This window comes from Salmo salar, chromosome ssa21, assembly GCF_905237065.1.
Source record: "Salmo salar chromosome ssa21, Ssal_v3.1, whole genome shotgun sequence".
NCBI classification, from domain to species: Eukaryota; Metazoa; Chordata; class Actinopteri; order Salmoniformes; family Salmonidae; genus Salmo; species Salmo salar.
The window spans coordinates 53,980,380-54,000,665 of NC_059462.1; the positions used below are offsets into that span (position 1 = coordinate 53,980,380).

General features: G+C 36.6%; 1 protein-coding gene across 2 annotated transcripts; it reads right to left on the reverse strand.

Moving 5' to 3' along the window:
• Positions 1–2,878: 2,878 nt before the first annotated feature.
• LOC106582522 (dnaJ homolog subfamily B member 6) lies at positions 2,879–19,703 on the reverse strand. Of its 2 annotated transcripts, none has more exons than XM_014165697.2 (6): positions 19,233–19,703; positions 12,855–12,941; positions 5,469–5,578; positions 4,411–4,521; positions 4,127–4,234; positions 2,879–3,846 (listed from the first exon to the last, which is right to left on the reverse strand). In XM_014165697.2, exons 2-6 carry the CDS (start codon positions 12,917–12,919, stop codon positions 3,392–3,394), a joined length of 849 nt encoding a protein of 282 aa, XP_014021172.1. In that variant the 5' UTR covers positions 12,920–12,941; positions 19,233–19,703; the 3' UTR covers positions 2,879–3,391. The 2 variants fall into 2 exon arrangements, with proteins under 2 accessions (XP_014021172.1, XP_014021174.1); XM_014165699.2 differs by lacking the exon at positions 19,233–19,703 and adding an exon at positions 15,014–15,068.
• Positions 19,704–20,286: the final 583 nt, after the last annotated feature.

A 20,286-nucleotide genomic window follows, 5' to 3' on the forward strand; every position in this document is an offset into this window, starting at 1 on the left:
TTGTTTTAACTACGCCTATAGAAATGGTAGTCTGTCAGGTACTCAGCAGGAAGGTCTGATTTCTCTATTATTAAAACAAGACCCAGATGGCAAATATAAAGACTCAGTCTATCTAAAAAAGTGGGGGCCCCTTACACTTCAATGTTGTGATGCAAAAATACTAGCAAAATGTATAGCACTCAGAATTAAAAGGGTTTTACCAGGTATTGTTCATCCTGATCAGACAGGTTTTTTACATGGACGATACATTGGAGATAATATACGACAACTATAAGAAATAATAGAACATCATGAAACATAAGAAGCCAGGAATGGTATTTATAGCAGATTTTGAAAAGGCATTTGATAAAGTAAGACTGGATTTTATTTATAAGTGCCTGGATTTTTTCAATTTAGGTAATTCTCTTATAAAATGGGTAACAATAATGTATAGCAACCCCAGGTGTAAAATAGTAAATAATGGCTACTTCTCAGAGAGTTTTGAATTGTCAAGAGGAGTTAAACAAGGGTGTCCGCTGTCACCATATCTATTCGTTATGTCCATCAAAATGCTAGCTATTAAAATCAGATCCAATAACAACATTAGAGGATTAGAAATCCAAGGCTTAAAAAAAAAGGTGTCCATGTATGCCGATGACTCAAGTTTTATATTAAGTCCGCAAGCTAGATCCCTGCAATGTCTCATTAAAGATCTTGATAACTTTGCTGTACTCTCTGGACTAAAACCTAATTATGAAACGTGTACAATATTACGTATTGGAACATTAAAAAATGCAACTTTTACATTACCCTGTAGTTTACCTATAGAAATGGGCTGATGGTGAAGTAGACATACTCGGTATTCATATCACAAAATATATAAATAAGCTCTCCACAATGAATTTCAATAGAAAACTTGTAACAATAGACAAGATCCTGCAACCATGGAGAGGTAAATACGGGTCCATTAATGAAAAAATAGCCCTGATTAACTACTTAGTCATATCTCAGTTTACTCACTTACTTATGGAGCTGCCTACTCCTGATGATTCGTTTTTCAAATCATATGAGCAAAAAATATTTAGCTTTATCTGGGACGCTAAACCAGACAAAATAAAACATGCCTATCTATATAATGAATATGAATTGGGTGGGTTGAGATTATTAAATATAAAAGCACTAAACCTCTCTAAAACTTCACTCATTCAAAAGTTTTATATGAACCCTAAATGGTTCTCCAGTAGATTACTAAGAAAAGCTCATCCATTGTTTCAAAATTGCCTTTTTGCCTTTGTGCAGATTGCCATGTCTCATTTTAGATTAATTTAAAATAATACTTTTTTCAAAGTATCTTTCTTTTTCAAACAAGCATTGCAGAGCTGGCTACAATTTCAATTTCATCCCCCTGAAAAGATAGAACAAATATTACAGAAATATTATGGCTGAACTGAAATGTGCTGGTTGATAAAATACCTGTATTTATGGGAAAGATGTTTGAAAAGGGTATTTTGTTCTTAAATTATATTGTAAATTGGAATGGCAGAGTTGTGTCCATCATGGAGTTATCAGAATTGTACAGGAAGGTCTGCTCAATCCAAGAGTACATCCAATTGATTACAGCATTGCTTCAAAAATGAAGGAGGCGTGTGGCAGCGGGAGGAGGTAGGGAACTGGTCTGTCTGCCCAATATAAAGGATCAAAACTGGCGGAGGAATAAAAATAGCATAAATAGGAAAGTATACCAGTTCATTTGAGGACCAGGATGTTGACAACTGTGCCATACAGATTGCAAAATAGTTTGGAAGAGATTTTTGATGTACCAATTCCATGGTACAGGGCGTATGAGTTGATATATAAAACAAAGCAAGATTCAAGACTTTGTGCTTTTCAGCTAAAATTATTATATAGAAGTCTTGCCACCAACCAAATGTTGAATATTTGGGGCATAAAATCATCGAAGCTCTGCAGTTTTTGTTGTGAGGATACAGAATCAATAGACCATTTTGGTATTGCCCTCAGGTAGCCTGTTTCCGGTCTCAGGTTCAGGAATGGCTGAAAATGCATAGCATTGATCTAAAATTGACCCTAGAAATAGTACTGTTAGGAGATCTGGAGAGACCGGGTCAGTCAATTACTAATAGTCTTAGTAAAAGTATTTATCTTCAACTCGCAATCTGTGTATTCTATTCGATTAGATAGATTGAAATTGTACGTTAAACATCATAGCATAGTTGAAAGATATGTGTTGCGTAGAAACACGAAGTGGGTGGCCAGCAGAGATAGATGGGATGGGCTGAGGGAAGCTGAGGGTTGGTATGTGGAATTGGAGACAAGTGGGAGTGGAGTTGCTGTGTGAGAGATAGAATGATGGTCAAAGATAAAAGTACCAAAAAATGTCAAAATAAAACACAATAAAAAGTACATTTGAATGACACTAAGTGGCAGTGTTTTTATAACTAATTCCGGTTTGCCTGAGGCTGATGCCGTGCAGGTGTTTGTACACATGCATATACACACACTCTCATTCAAATAAACACACACAAGAACACACACATACATGTAATAGTGCCAGACATGCACACAAACATATACAGTTGGCGTTGCTATTATGATTTTTGTTGTATTTCTCTTTTTTGTATTGTTGTTTGCTGTTTTCTTCTGTCTTTTCCTTTTGTCTCTTTAGTTCATTCTCTTGGTTGTTGGTGCATTATGGGGGTTTCTTGGGGGTGGGGAATGGAATGAATTGTATTTTAGTTTTTTTATTCTTCCTGGGGGGGACTGTGGGAGGGGTCTCGAATGGTTGAGGGACAGCTATTGGGGAACTGTGGGGGGATTGGGCAGGGCATTGACCCTGGATGCTTCTGTGTGTCTCTCTGAATGGAAGTCTGTTGGATGACTGGTATGATGTAGTTATTGAGCGGCTTCACTGCAAGTATATTGTACGTTTCGAATATTCAAAAAAATGACATTTGAAATTGTTTTTAATAAGGCCCGAGGAGGTATGGTATATGGCCAATATACCACGGCTAAGGACTGTTCTTACGCACTATGCAACGCGGAGTTCCTGGATACAGTCCTTAGCCGTGGTATATTGGCCATTTTTCACAAACCCCCGAGGTGCCTTATTACTATTATAAACTGGTTACCAATGTAATTAGTCAAAATAAACATTTTTTTCATACCTGTGGTATACGGTCTGATATACCACGGCTGTCAGCCAATCAGCATTTAGGGGTCAAACGAACCAGTTTATAATATACAGTATACTTTATGATGGTCATTGTCAGCATAACACCAGAGTAGAACTGAGACCAGTGGTCTCCTGTCTGTCCTCTGCCCTGAGCATCACACTCACTCACTCACACATACACACAAACCATACAATCAACACACACACACACACACCATAAACTCAACACACCACACAGCAACACTTATTTTTCATTTTTACAGTGCTGCTGCTGGTGGTTTTAGCAGCAGGATCCCCAGTGCCTCTCTGCTCCTGGAGGTGGTTGAGGAGGTGTGTAGGAGGCTCTGGGACCCCCTCTGGTAGCTCCCTGTGGTTCAGCGGAGATGGGCTGCTGTGTGGTGACATGTCCCCTGACCTCTCCTCTGGTGTTCTAAGCTGGCCTGGGCCTGGGACCACCCTCCCCACCCCAACCACACCCACAACCTCACCCTGCGCCTTCGCCGCCTCTACCACCACCACACCCCCAGAACAGAGAACTGACTTCTTGGTGGTGGTGCGTTTGCCGTTGATGACGCGCGTAGAAGTGGAGACAGACTTGAAATACTCCATCCTTCCTCCAATGCGGTCCATCCCATCCATTCCACCCATGGAGGACGAGAAAGAGGTTAAGTCATGCACTGTGAAAGACGGGGGGAGGAGGAGGAAGAGGAGGAAGACGGGGGAAGGAGGAGGAGGAAGAGGAGGAAGAGGAGGAAGACGAAGATCGGTCAGAACGGAACTAATGAACTAATCAGTAAATGGAGTTGATATAAATGTGTTATTACCATGTTGTTATTGGTTGTGACTCGAATGACATCCTGTTTATATAGTGTACTATTATGTGCCCTGGTTGAAAGTAGTACACTACATAGCTTACAAGGTGCCATTTTTGGGACACAAACATTGTTTATTACTGACCTCCAGCGGAGGGGGAGGGGAAGGAGGACAAGGGACTGGGGCCGAGCCTCGAGGTGCCAGGATGTCCATGGAAGCCACTGTTGAACTCTTTTTCAACGAAATTCTCATCTGGTAGAGTAGTCAAAACAAGGAGGTAGTGAGACAGGAAGAAATGTTCATGTAGCTTGTATGAACTGCTGAGATTCCCAGACGGACTGGTTTCCCGATCAGATTTAGCCTTGACTATAAAGCACATGAAGACATAGGATACTGTTTAAGGACCGTAGTATATTGGTCAGCCCCACCGAAGAAATTGGCGAAAGGATCCTGGCCTCCGAAGAATTCCCGAAACACTTCCTCTGGACTGCGGAATGTGAACACTGGGAAATTTTCCGGAGCAGGTTGTCTACAGGAGCCTGGAGGGAGGGATAAATAAATAAATGTTGATAAATTGATACACTACTGATAAATATGGACACTACCAACATGGCTGATCAAAAACAGAATAGAACACAAAAACACAAGAAATAGAACAGAGAGATTCCTTCATCTGTGTTGTTGGGCATTCTGTCTTTGCCATAGGTATCATACGCCTTTGACTTGCTTCCTGTAAAGATAAGGCCACGTTATCTGACCGTTATTAAAAACTTCTTCGGGATCGGTGTCCCTTCCACGGGGCAGTTGAGCTAACGTAGGCTAATGCGATTAACATGAGATTGTAAGTAAAAAATACAATTTCCCAGGACATAGACATATCTGATATTAGCAGAAAGCTTAAATTCTTGTTAATCTAACTGCACTGTCCAATTTACAGTGGCTATTACAGTGAAAGAATACCAGGCTATTGTTTGAGGAGAGTGCACAATTTTGAACATGACATTTATTAATAAACAAATTAGGCACATTTGGGAAGTCTTGATACAAAATGTTGAACATAAATGCAATGGTCCATTGGATCAGTCTAAAACTTTGCACATACACTGCTGCCATCTAGTGGCCAAAATCTAAATTGCACCTGGGCTGGAATAATACATTATGGCCTTTGTCTTGCATTTCAAAGATGATACAAAAGAACGGATGTTTTTTCTTTGTATTATCTTTTACCAGATCTAATGTGTTATATTCTCCTACATTCCTTTCACATTTCCACAAACTTCAAAGTGTTTTCTTTCAAATGGTACCACGAATATGCATGTCCTTGCTTCAGGTCCTGAGCTACAGGCAGTTAGAGTTGGGTATGTCATTGTAGGCAAAACATTGAAAAAAAGGGGCGGATCCTTAAGAGGTTTAAAGTCCACAGGAGAGTAGAGCAAGGGCAATAATTAAGTTTATAACAGATTTAACAGGTTAAGGTATCTCTTACGGTCTGACAGAACTTCATAGGCCTCAGCCAGCTCCTTAAACTTCCTCTCTGCCTCCTCCTTGTTGTCTGGGTTCTTGTCTGGGTGCCATCGCAGAGCCTGCTTCCTATACCTTCACATTAGATTAGATACAGTTTATTATCTCATTCAATACCTTTCACACACAGCAACATCTTCAATACTTTTGACAAAACTTATATTAGCTGCCTTTAATCTTCTACTTCAGTGGGCTAAATCAGGGTCACACAGAGTGTTTCTTGGTAGTGTTAAACAAATCTACTACCTCATACACATGGTTATGAGCTTAACAAAAATAAGACACCTGTACAATGTCAGATATAGAGTTAAAATGTATTACATTTAGAGTTTGCATTCCAATATTACACTGTATATACATCACAGAAGACTGAAATATAACATAACCGTTTTCTGCGAATGTTTTATTTATTTTTATTCTAATTATGAGATTATGAAAAATATGATTAACATTCCACCCCTGAGGCCACTAGGTCATTGGACTGCAGGATAGGGCTACGTGTATGTAATTGTCTGCATCCTCTTATTTCAAGAGGCAAAGTTCGACAACAACACTATTCCTTTTTGGAGAGGACAGCAAGCAGAGGACAAGTGAGGTAAAGACTACAGAAAATAAAGACTAAAGAAAACAACTTTTTTTTTTAAACAAAGAATACTATAGACTACAGAAAACTATAGAAAACTATTAAAAAAACTATAGAAGACTATAGAAGACCATAGAAAACAATTTTTTTAAACTATAGAATACTATAGAAAACTATAGAAACCTAAACTATATAGAAGACTATAGGAAACTATATAAGACTATAGAAAACTACAGAAAACTATAGAGGACTATAGAAAACTATAGAAAACAAAAATATATAGAAGACTATAGGAAACTATAGAAAACTACAGAAAACTATAGAGAACTATAGAGGACTATAGAAGACTATAGAAAACTATAGAAAACTAAAATATATAGAAGACTATAGGAAACTATAGAAAACTACAGAAAACTATAGAGGACTATAGAGGACTATAGAATACTATAGAAAACTATAGAAAACTAAAATATATAGAAGACTATAGGAAACTATAGAAAACTACAGAAAACTATAGAGGACTATAGAGGACTATAGAAGACTATAGAAAACTATAGAAAACTAAAATATATAGAAGACTATAGGAAACTATAGAAAACTACAGAAAACTATAGAGGACTATAGAGGACTATAGAAGACTATAGAAAACTATAGAAAACTAAAATATATAGAAGACTATAGGAAACTATAGAAAACTACAGAAAACTATAGAGGACTATAGAAAACTATAGAAAACTAAAATATATAGAAGACTATAGAAAACTGTTAAAAAACTATAGAAGACTATAGAAGACTGTAGAAAACTATGTAAAACTATAGAAAACTATTAAAAAACTATAGAAGACTATAGAAAACTATAGAAAACTAAAATATATAGAAGACTATAGAAAACTGTTCAAAAACTATAGAAGACTATAGAAGACTACAGAAGACTATAGAAGACTGTAGAAGACTACAGAAGACTACAGAAAACTATAAAAACTATAGAAGACTATGGAAGACTACAGAAGACTGTAGAAGACTATAGAATAGCATAGAAAACTATAGAAGACTATAGAAGATTATAGAAGACTGTAGAAGACTACAGAAGACTATAGAAAATGATAGAAAACTATAGAAGACTATAGAAGACTATAGAAGACTACAGAAGACTATAGAAGACTGTAGAAGACTATAGAAAATGATAGAAAACTATAGAAGACTATAGTAGACTATAGAAATCTACAGAAGACTACAGAAGACTGTAGAAGACTATAGAAGACTAAAGAAGACTATGGAATAGCATAGAAAACTATAGAAGACTATAGAAGACTACAGAAGACTATAGAAGACTGTAGAAGACTATAGAAACCTAAACTATATAGAAGACTATAGGAAACTATATAAGACTATAGAAAACTACAGAAGACTACAGAAGACTATAAAAACTATAGAAGACTATAGAAGACTACAGAAGACTGTAGAAGACTATAGAATAGCATAGAAAACTATAGAAGACTTTATAAGATTATAGAAGACTGTAGAAGACGATAGAAAACTATAGAAGACTACAGAAGACTATAGAAAATGATAGAAAACTTTAGAAGACTATAGAAGACTGTAGAAGACTATAGAAGACTACAGAAGACTATAGAGGACTATAGAATACTATAGAAAACTATAGAAAACTAAAATATATAGAAGACTATAGGAAACTATAGAAAACTACAGAAAACTATAGAGAACTATTGAGGACTATAGAAGACTGTAGAAAACTATAGAAAACTAAAATATATAGAAAAGACTATAGGAAACTATAGAAAACTACAGAAAACTATAGAGCACTATAGAGGACTATAGAATACTATAGAAAACTATAGAAAACTAAAATATATAGAAGAATATAGGAAACTATAGAAAACTACAGAAAACTATAGAGGACTATAGAGGACTATAGAAGACTATAGAAAACTATAGAAAACTAAAATATATAGAAGACTATAGAAAACTACAGAAAACTATAGAGGACTATAGAAAACTAAAATATATAGAAGACTATAGAAAACTACAGAAAACTATAGAGGACTATAGAAAACTATAGAAAACTAAAATATATAGAAGACTATAGAAAACTGTTAAAAAACTATAGAAGACTGTAGAAAACTATGTAAAACTATAGAAAACTATTAAAAAACTATAGAAGACTATAGAAAACTATAGAAAACTAAAATATATAGAAGACTATAGAAAACTGTTAAAAAACTATAGAAGACTATAGAAGACTACAGAAGACTATAGAAGACTGTAGAAGACTACAGAAGACTACAGAAGACTATAAAAACTATAGAAGACTATAGAAGACTACAGAAGACTGTAGAAGACTATAGAATAGCATAGAAAACTATAGAAGACTATAGAAGATTATAGAAGACTGTAGAAGACGATAGAAAACTATAGAAGACTACAGAAGACTATAGAAAATGATAGAAAACTATAGAAGACTATAGAAGACTGTAGAAGACTATAGAAGACTACAGAAGACTATAGAAGACTGTAGAAGACTATAGAAAATTATAGAAAACTATAGAAGACTATAGTAGACTATAGAAATCTACAGAAGACTACAGAAGACTGTAGAAGACTATAGAAGACAAAGAAGACTATGGAATAGCATAGAAAACTATAGAAGACTATAGAAGACTACAGAAGACTATAGAAGACTGTAGAAGACTATAGAAACCTAAACTATATAGAAGACTATAGGAAACTATATAAGACTATAGAAAACTACAGAAGACTACAGAAGACTATAAAAACTATAGAAGACTATAGAAGACTACAGAAGACTGTAGAAGACTATAGAATAGCATAGAAAACTATAGAAGACTTTATAAGATTATAGAAGACTGTAGAAGACGATAGAAAACTATAGAAGACTACAGAAGACTATAGAAAATGATAGAAAACTATAGAAGACTATAGAAGACTGTAGAAGACTATAGAAGACTACAGAAGACTATAGAAGACTATAGAGGACTATAGAATACTATAGAAAACTATAGAAAACTAAAATATATAGAAGAATATAGGAAACTATAGAAAACTACAGAAAACTATAGAGGACTATAGAAGACTATAGAAAACTATAGAAAACTAAAATATATAGAAGACTATAGAAAACTACAGAAAACTATAGAGGACTATAGAAAACTAAAATATATAGAAGACTATAGAAAACTACAGAAAACTATAGAGGACTATAGAAAACTATAGAAAACTAAAATATATAGAAGACTATAGAAAACTGTTAAAAAACTATAGAAGACTGTAGAAAACTATGTAAAACTATAGAAAACTATTAAAAAACTATAGAAGACTATAGAAACTATAGAAAACTAAAATATATAGAAGACTATAGAAAACTGTTAAAAAACTATAGAAGACTATAGAAGACTACAGAAGACTATAGAAGACTGTAGAAGACTACAGAAGACTATAAAAACTATAGAAGACTATAGAAGACTACAGAAGACTGTAGAAGACTATAGAATAGCATAGAAAACTATAGAAGACTATAGAAGATTATAGAAGACTGTAGAAGACTATAGAAAATGATAGAAAACTATAGAAGACTATAGAAGACTAGAAGACTATAGAAGACTACAGAAGACTATAGAAGACTGTAGAAGACTATAGAAAATGATAGAAAACTATAGAAGACTATAGTAGACTATAGAAATCTACAGAAGACTACAGAAGACTGTAGAAGACTATAGAAGACAAAGAAGACTATGGAATAGCATAGAAAACTATAGAAGACTATAGAAGACTACAGAAGACTATAGAAGACTGTAGAAGACTATAGAAGATGATAGAAAACTATAGAAGACTATATTAGACTATAGAAATCTACAGAAGACTACAGAAGACTGTAGAAGACTACAGAAGACTGTAGAAGACTACAGAAGACTATAGAAGACTATTGAATAGCATAGAAAACTATAGAAGACTACTGAAGACTGTAGAAGACTATAGAAGACTATTGAATAGCATAGAAATCTATAGAAGACTACAGAAGACTATAGAAGACTACAGAAGACTACAGAAGACTGTAGAAGACTATAGAAGACTGTAGAAGACTATTGAATAGCATAGAAATCTATAGAAGACTATTGAAGACTGTAGAAGACTACAGAAGACTGTAGAAGACTATAGAACACTATAGAAGACTACAGAAGACTACAGAAGACTATAGAAGACTATACAAAACTATAGAAGACCATAGAAAACTATAGAACACTATAGAGGACTAAAATATATAGAAAACTACAGAAAACTATAATATATAGAAAACTATAATATATAGAAAACGAACATATATAAAAAACTACAGAAAACTAAAATATATAGAATATATCATCCTTATAGAAACGGTGCTGAGTCATGAAACCCTATTCCCTACTTTTGACAGGAGTCTTGGGGGCTCTGGTCAAAAGTAGTGCACTATATACAAAACATTAAGAACACCTGCTCTTTCCATGACATAGACTGACCAGGTGAATCCAGGTTAAAGCTATGATCCCTTATTGATGTCACTTGTTAAATCTACTTCAATCAGTATATAGTCGTGGCCAAAAGTTTTGAGAATGATACAAATATTAATTTCCACAAAGTTTGCTGCTTCAGTGTCTTTAGATATTTTTGTCAGATGTTACTATGGAATACTGAAGTATAATTACAAGCATTTCATAAGTGTCAAAGGCTTTTATTGACAATTACATGAAGTTGATGCAAAGAGTCAATATTTGCAGTGTTGACCCTTCTTTTTCAAGACCTCTGCAATCCGCCCTGGCATGCTGTCAATTAACTTCTGGGCCACATCCTGACTGATGGCAGCCCATGCTTGCATAATCAATACTTGGCGTTTGTCAGAATTTGTGGGTTTTTGTTTGTCCACCCGCCTCCTGAGGATTGACCACAGGTCCTCAATGGTATTAAGGTCTCGGGAGTTTCCTGGCCATGGACACAAAATATCGATGTTTTGTTCCCCGAGCCACTTAGTTATCACTTTTGCCAATGTGCTCCATCATGCTGGAAAAGGCATTGTTCGTCACCAAACTGTTCCTGGATGGTTGGGAGAAGTTGCTCGGTGGATGTGTTGGTACCATTCTTTATTCATGGCTGTGTTCTTAGGCAAAATTGTGAGTGAGCCCACTCCCTTGGCTGAGAAGCAACCCCACACATGAGTCGTCTCAGGATGCTTTACTGTTGGCATGACACAGGACTGATGGTAGCGCTCACCTTGTCTTCTCCGGACAAGCTTTTTTCCGGATGCCCCAAACAATCAGAAAGGGGATTCATCAGAGAAAATGACTTTACCCCAGTCCTCAGCAGTAAAATCCCTGTACCTTTTGCAGAATAGCAGTCTGTCCCTGATGTTTTTCCTGGAGAGAAGTGGCTTCTTTGCTGCCCTTCTTGACACCAGGCCATCCTCCAAAAGTCTTCACCTCACTGTGCATGCAGATGCACTCACACCTGCCTGCTGCCATTCTTGAGCAAGCTCTGTACTGGTGGTGCCCCGATCCTGCAGCTGAATCAACTTTAGGAGACGGTCCTGGCGCTTGCTGGACTTTCTTGGGCGCCCTGAAGCCTTCTCCACAACAATTGAACCACTCTCCATGAAGTTCTTGATGATCCGATAAATGGTTGATTTAGGTGCAATCTTACTGGCAGCAATATCCTTGCCTGTGAAGCTCTTTTTGTGCAAAGCAATGATGACGGCACGTGTTTCCTTGCAGGTAACCATGATTGACAGAGGAAGAACAATGATTCCAAACACCACCCTCCTTTTGAAGCTTCCAGTCTGTTATTCGAACTCAATCAGCATGACAGAGTGATCTCCAGCCTTGTCCTCGTCAACACACACCTGTGTTAACGAGAGAATCACTGACATGATGTCAGCTGGTCCTTTTGTGGCAGGGCTGAAATGCAGTGGAAATGTTTTTGGGGGATTCAGTTAATTTGCATGGCAAAGAGGGACTTTGCAATTAATTGCAATTCATCTGATCACTCTTCATAACATTCTGGATGATATGCAAATTGCCATCATACAAACTAAGGCAGCAGACTTTGTGAAAATTAATATTTGTGTCATTCTCAAAACTTTTGGCCAAGACTGTAGATGAATCGGAGGAGGCAGAATAAATAAGGATTTTTAAGTCTTGAGATTATTGAGACATGAATTGTGTATGTGTGCCATTCCAAGGGTGAATGGGCAAAACAAAATATTTAAGTGCCTTTGAGCGGGGTATGATAGTAGGTACCAGTTGCACCGGTTTGTGTCAAGAACTGCCACGCTGCTGTTTTTTTCAAGCTTAACAGTTTCCCATGTTTATCAAGAATGGTTCACAACCCAAAGGACATCCAGCCAACTTAACACAACTGTGGGAAGCATTATAGTCAACATGGACCAGCATCCCTGTGGAACGCTTTCCACACCTTGTAGAGTCCATGACCCGACAAATTGAGGCTGTTCTGAGGGCAAAAGGGGTTCCAACTCAATATTAGAAAGGTGTTCTTAATGTTTTGTAGACTCAGCGTAAGCCCAGTACCTCTATCAGTCAGTGTGGTTGAGCTTTCAATAGCTACTGTAGCGGTATACAGAGGAACCACACCAGTCTAATAGTTAGCCTAGAGATGATGCCTCATGAAGCCTATACAGGCCTATTTTGGAGTGGAAAGAGACAGATTCTAGAGTAGGATGAGTCCTTGAACCAGTCCTTTACTTACGCCTTCTTGATATCCTCCGGAGAGGCGCTTCGTGACACTCCCAGAACATCATAATAATCCACCATGTCTTCTTCTTCACTGACCTCACTGCAAATGTTAACAACAACAACAAATCTCATCAGTGGGAGATACACAACAATAGTTCTGATAGTTCTCAATGACCATACGGATGGATCTTTCAACGCCTCATGGCATCTTATCTTGTGGCATATCGATTAACCAATCAAACTGCTTTATTAGTCTAGTAGAACTGTGTTAACCCTATCATAACCCAGGATTTGTGGTTCTATAATCCTACTGTTTATTGTAGTTGTTGACATTTTTTGTCTTTGTAAATAAATAGCTTCAAACCATGTTTAAAATGATCATAATGATCTCATGGACTGTCAGTCATAGCTGAAAGTTGATAGTGGAAATAATTCCCCAGACCCATTTGTCAGTTTACCAAAACAAAAGTGATATGGTCAGGCTGTTGAAATTGCAAATTAGGCCACTTCCCACTCCACAGACACCAAGCCCCTCCTCCTTCTGTGCTGTGTGGACGGTGCACCTTCCCACTCCACAGACACCAAGCCCCTCCTCCTTCTGTGCTGTGTGGACGGTGCACCTTCCCACTCCACAGACACCAAGCCTCTCCTCCTTCTGTGCTGTGTGGACGGTGCACCTTCCCACTCCACAGACACCAAGCCCCTCCTCCTTCTGTGCTGTGTGGACGGTGCACCTCCCCACTCCACAGACACCAAGCCTCTCCACCTTCCACTTACAAAGATGAAAGATCACTTCGTCCTCACTGACAACAAGGGGTTTAAACTAGCTATTTGCATTTGAGGTTTGGTCCAACAGAATCGGCTGAAACGCTTAGTTACATTATTTTACTGTAATAGACGAGAACTTGACCTTTGTAACGATACCCTTTTTATGTCTCAACTCCCAAAATGTAGAACAGAGCAGACCCTACTAAAACGAGAGTATCAATGAACATGTGTGGGAAAAAAATACATATACTGTATCTATTGTGAATTGCCTATCAATGACAAAAAAAATCAAGATATGATTTTTAGGCCATATCGCCCAGCCCTATGAGAACAACAACATGATAACAACAATATAATAACAACAATATGATAACAACAACAATATATTAACAACAAAATGATAACATAACAACAACAATATAATAACAACAATATAATAACAACAACACAATAACAACAATATAATAACAACAATATGATAACAACAATATGATAACAACAATATAATAACAACAATATGATAACATGATAACAACAATATGATAACAACAACACAATAACAACAATATGATAACAACAATATGATAACAACAATATGATAACAACAATATGATAACAACAATATGATAACAACAATATGATAACAACAACAATATATTAACAACAAAATGATAACATAATAACAACAATATAATAACAACAACACAATAACAACAACATGATAACAACAACATGATAACAACAATATGATAACAACAATAACAACAACATGATAACAACAATATGATAACAACAATATATTAACAACAATATGATAACAACAATATGATAACAACAACAATATATTAACAACAAAATGATAACATAATAACAACAATATAATAACAACAACACAATAACAACAACATGATAACAACAACATGATAACAACAATATGATAACAACAATATGATAACAACAATATGATAACAACAATATAATAACAACAATATGATAACAACAACATGATAACAACAACATGATAACAACAATATAATAACAACAATATGATAACAACAATATAATAACAACAATATGATAACAACAATATAATAACAACAATATAATAACAACAATATAATAACAACAACATGATAACAACAACATGATAACAACAATATGATAACAACAATATGATAACATAATAACAACAATATAATAACAACAACACAATAACAACAACATGATAACAACAATATGATAACAACAATATGATAACAACAATATGATAACATGATAACAACAATATGATAACAACAATATAATAACAACAATATGATAACATGATAACAACAAAATAATAATTACAACAACATGATAACAACAATATGATACCATGATAACAGCAATATGATAAGGCCTTACGATGCCGAGCAGTTGCCATACCAGGCAGTGATGGAACCAGTCAAGATGCTCTCGATGGTGCAACGGTAGAAGTTTTTGAGGATCTGGGCCCCAGTCTCCTGAGGGGGAAAATGTGTTGTCGTGCCCTCTTCACAAATGTATTGGTGTGTGTTTTTCAAATGTATTTTTCTAAATATTAACATTTGAAATATATATTTTGACAGACCAAAGTATCAGCTACCAGACCACGTAAAGGAATTCCTAAATGTTTTCATAAAATGTAACTAACTGGATGGATGTAATCTAACTGGATGGAAATGTAATCTAACTGGAGGGATGTAATCTAACTGGGTGGATGTAATCTAACTGGATGGATGTAATCTAACTGGATGGATGTAATCTAACTGGATGGATGTAATCTAACTGGATGGATGTAATCTAACTGGATGGATGTAATCTAACTGGATGGATGTAATCTAACTGGATGGATGTAATCTAACTAGATAGACGTAATCTAACAAGATGGATGTAATCTAACTGGATGGATGTAATCTAACTGGATGGATGTAATCTAATTGGATGGATGTAATCTAACTAGATGGATGTCAACTCCGTCCAACAACATAAAAGGCATTTCATTTGTACATTTATCGTTCAACAAGTGTTAAGGCCTCAATTGTTTAAATCTACAAATCTGTCAAATGCAACAAACAACTACATGTTTAATAAAGAACTGTACAAATTATACATTTGTGAAATCGACACAAAAAAAATGTAATTAAATGAATGAATCATTACAGTAAAATGAAATGCTCTTATCCAGAGTGACTTGCATATCACAATCAAAGATAAAGGATATGAACATTCCCTTCCAGCTAAACAATGGATATATAGAGCTAAAAAATACAATTATAAAATATGTAATACACACCTAAAATCTGTGCATAAAAAAAAATCTGAGAACAGTAATATTTTACACGTACATGATACCCATAAGGAAAAATTGGTGATTGGTGTGAAAAAATTGGTGGATGTAGCGTTTTGGAATTAAACTCTTCATATGTTGCAGAACAGTGATAAATATGTGTTTATAATATGAATCTTAAGGAGTTGACAAGCCACTGACAGAGTTAATACATATACTCAAAACGTTACATATTTTTTGCCTCTTAATAAAATAAAAGTTCAATATAAACATTTGTAAAATATATGATTAATTTGAAAATCCCCAGTTGAAAACAACCATTCTATTAAAGATCTTTCAGCACTCTGACAGACGTGATGTTAGACCAAAATCTGAGAGAGTTTATGTTTTTTGGGGGGGATTTTTTTGGACAAAAATATAATTTTCCTTCCTCATTCAAGTGGTATAGAAAATTGCAATTTGGTTTTTCCTCAGTTGCTTCATGAAATCTAAACCATAATTAAAATAAACATATCCTATCTTAATCTATCAGGGAGATGGAGTTGACAGTTAATGGTTGTGACCATGGTGATTTTAATATTGTTTGTTTAAATCTATCAAAAGTAAAGAACTTTCCAGACCGTGAGTGGTCTTGTTTCACTATATATAATGAAGACATGAAGAAGGGGTCCTTATTGTAAAGCTGACCATGCTCATTCATGATTAATACATTTTTTTAGAGAAATCTGCATGGAGTTCACCAAATCTCCAGATTTCTTTTTTTTTTTTAGGAATCAAAGTTTTGAGAGAAATATTCTTTAAAATCAGAGAGTGAAGAAACTACATATGATCATTTTTATGTTAATATTCATTATTGGCAGTTTTCTTTTTTTAAACACTTTTTTAGAGGGTTTGTAATGAAGATCCTTTGCTATGGAGAAGATCATTTCTGGGCATTGAGCTGACATGGAAATTAATATTATAAAAAATATTTAGAAAATTCAAATAGCAAATCTTTAACTTTAGAAAATTCCCCGAAATGTCATTTTTAAGCTCAAAATCATTTCTTTTTTTTTAAACTATAAAATAATGTAGTTTCCCTGCAGGACGAGGATTGTCCCATCTTTCAAAACTCTCTGACCTAATACCCTAAGATATACACTACATGACCGAAGGTATGTGGACACCTGCTCGTCGAACATCTCATTCCAGAATCCTGGACATTAATATGGAGTTGGTCTCCCCTTTGCTGCTATAACAGCCTCCACTTTTCTGGGAAGGCTTTCCACTAGATGTTGGAACACTGCTGCGGGGACTTGCTTCCATTCAGCCACAAGAGCATTAGTGAGGTCGGGCACTAATGTTGGGTGATTAGGCCTGGCTCACAGACGGCGTTCCAATTCATTCCAAAGGTGTACGATGGGGTTGAGGTCAGGGCTCTATGCAGGCCAGCAAAGTTCTTCCACACCGATCTTAACAAACCATTTCTGTATGGAACTCGCTTTGTGCACGGGGGCATTGTCATGCTGAAACAGGAAAGGGCCTTCTCCACACTGTTGCCACAAAATTGGAAGCACAGAATCGGCTAGAATGTCATTGTTAGCATTAAGATTTCCCTTCACTGGAATTAAGGGGCCTAGCCCGAACCATGAAAAACGGCCCCAGACCATTATTCCTCCTCCACCAAACTTTACAGTTGGCACTATGCATTTGGGAAGGTAGCGTTCTCCTAGCATCCGGCAAACCCAGATTTGTCCGTCAGACTGCCAGATGGTGAAGCTTGATTCATCACTCCAAAGAACGTGTTTCCACTGCTCCAGAGTCCAATGGCTGTGAGTTTTAAACCACTCCAGCCAACACTTGGCATCATGCATGGTGATCTTAATCTTGTGTGTGGCTGCTCGGCCACGGAAACTCATTTTATGAAGCTCCTGACGAACAGTTATTGTGATGACGTTGTTCCTAGAGGCAGTTTGGAACTCGGTAGTGAGTGTTTTAACCGAGGACAGACCATTTTTACGCGCTATGTGCTTCAGCACTAGGCGGTCCCGTTCTGTGAGCTTGTGTGGCCTACCACTTCGCAGCAGAGCCGTTGTTGCTCCTAGACGTTTCCACTTCACAATAACAACACTTACAGTTGACCGGGGCAGCTCCAGCAAGGCAGAAATTTGACGGTGCCACGTTGAATGTCACTGAGCTCTTCAGTATGTGCTATTCTACTGCCAATGTTTGTCTATGGAGATTGCACGGCTGTGTGCTTGATTGTATACACCTGTCAGCAACAGGTGTGGCTGAAATAGCTAAATCCACTAATTGGAAGGGGAGTCCACATACTGCTGGCCATGTAGTGTAAAACAGGATAACTTTTTAATGGCACAATCAGTGATGATTACTGCTGTTCAATGGTCATTCCAATTCAACCATTACCTTCTTGATTTTTTAAAACAAGGCCTTATGAGCTTAGTTGGCTGCAATCTGGTTGTATTACTGTATTAATACACTGTCAGTGGGCTACTAGTCTAGTTGTATTACTGTATTAATACACTGTCAGTGGGCTACTAGTCTAGTTGTATTACTGTATTAATACACTGTCAGTGGGCTACTAGTCTAGTTGTATTACTGTATTAATACACTGTCAGTGGGCTACTAGTCTAGTTGTATTACTGTATTAATACACTGTCAGTGGGCTACTAGTCTAGTTGTATTACTGTATTAATACACTGTCAGTGGGCTACTAGTCTAGTTGTATTACTGTATTAATACACTGTCAGTGGGCTACTAGTCTAGTTGTATTACTGTATTAATACACTGTCAGTGGGCTACTAGTCTAGTTGTATTACTGTATTAATACACTGTCAGTGGGCCACTAGTCTAGTTGTATTACTGAATTAATACACTGTCAGTGGGCTACTAGTCTAGTTGTATTACTGAATTAATACACTGTCAGTGGGCTACTAGTCTAGTTGTATTACTGAATTAATACTGTAACGTATCTGGGTTTATAAGCGCCGATATCAACAATGCCGCACGAGCTTGGTTTTGTGGCACAGTCGATAGCGCGTTGGACTTCGGGCTAGAAGGTCGAGGGTTCGAGCCCTGCTCCCTGCCTGCTTCATTACAATATACTGTTAGTGGGCCTCTAGTCTAGTTGTACAAATGCACTGTTAATGTTTTGCCTTCAACAGGTGGGATATGACTCATGAAGTCATGAATTAACTGACAATGACTAATGATATCATAGAGAACGGAGCGTCCTGTAGCCCGGTCAATCTATTCACACTAACAAAAATAGGCCCACGCATAAATGGATAATGGCTATTAAAAAAACTACTGTACCTTTTTAGAAGTAACAGCGAATGCTTTCCGTCTCTGTCTCTCTCTTCTTAAAATGGAAATGAATTATTGTGGAGAGCTTCTGGAATGCAGTTCGTGACAGCCGGTCCACGGAATAATATAATTCGGTATACCTAAAAACTATTATATATTTATTTAACGTTTTCCTCGGTGCCCTGCCCCCGGCACCATAACTCCGCAATCCCCTTACTTCTTCTACAGCTTTCTCTTTCCTTGTCTTACCTCCCAGTGACCACGTCACAAACAGCTGAAGCGGAGAGAAGGTCTAGAACATGTCAGTGTTCTGGAACGTCAGTTGCCCTTCCCTGTATGCCTGTTGCCCTTCCCTGTATGCCTGTTGCCCTTCCCTGCATGCCTGTTGCCCTTCCCTGCATGCCTGTTGCCCTTCCCTGTATGCCTGTTGCATTGTGATAAGCAACAAACCTAACAATTTTTTTTTTTTTCACCTTTATTTAACCAGGTAGGCAAGTTGAACAAGTTCTCATTTACAATTGCGACCTGGCCAAGATAAAGCAAAGCAGTTCGACAACATACAACAACACAGAGTTACACATGGAGTAAAACAAACATACAGTCAATAATACAGTAGAAAAATAAGTCTATATACAATGTGAGCAAATGAGGTGAGGTAAGGGAGGTAAAGGCAAAAAAGGCCATGGTGGCAAAGTAAATACAATATAGCAAGTAAAACACTGGAATGGTAGATTTGTAGTGGAAGAAAGTGCAAAGTAGAAATAGAAATAATGGGGTGCAAATACCTAAGTGTCTGGTTAGACTGTAAACTCTCCTTCCAGACTCACATCAAACATCTCCAATCCAAAGTTAAATCTAGAATTGGCTTCCTATTTCGCAACAAAGCATCCTTCACTCATGCTGCCAAACATACCCTCGTAAAACTGACCATCCTACCGATCCTCGACTTCGGCGATGTCATTTACAATATAGCCTCCAATACCCTACTCAATAAACTGGATGCAGTCTATCACAGTGCCATCCGTTTTGTCACCAAAGCCCCATATACTATAGTATATAACAC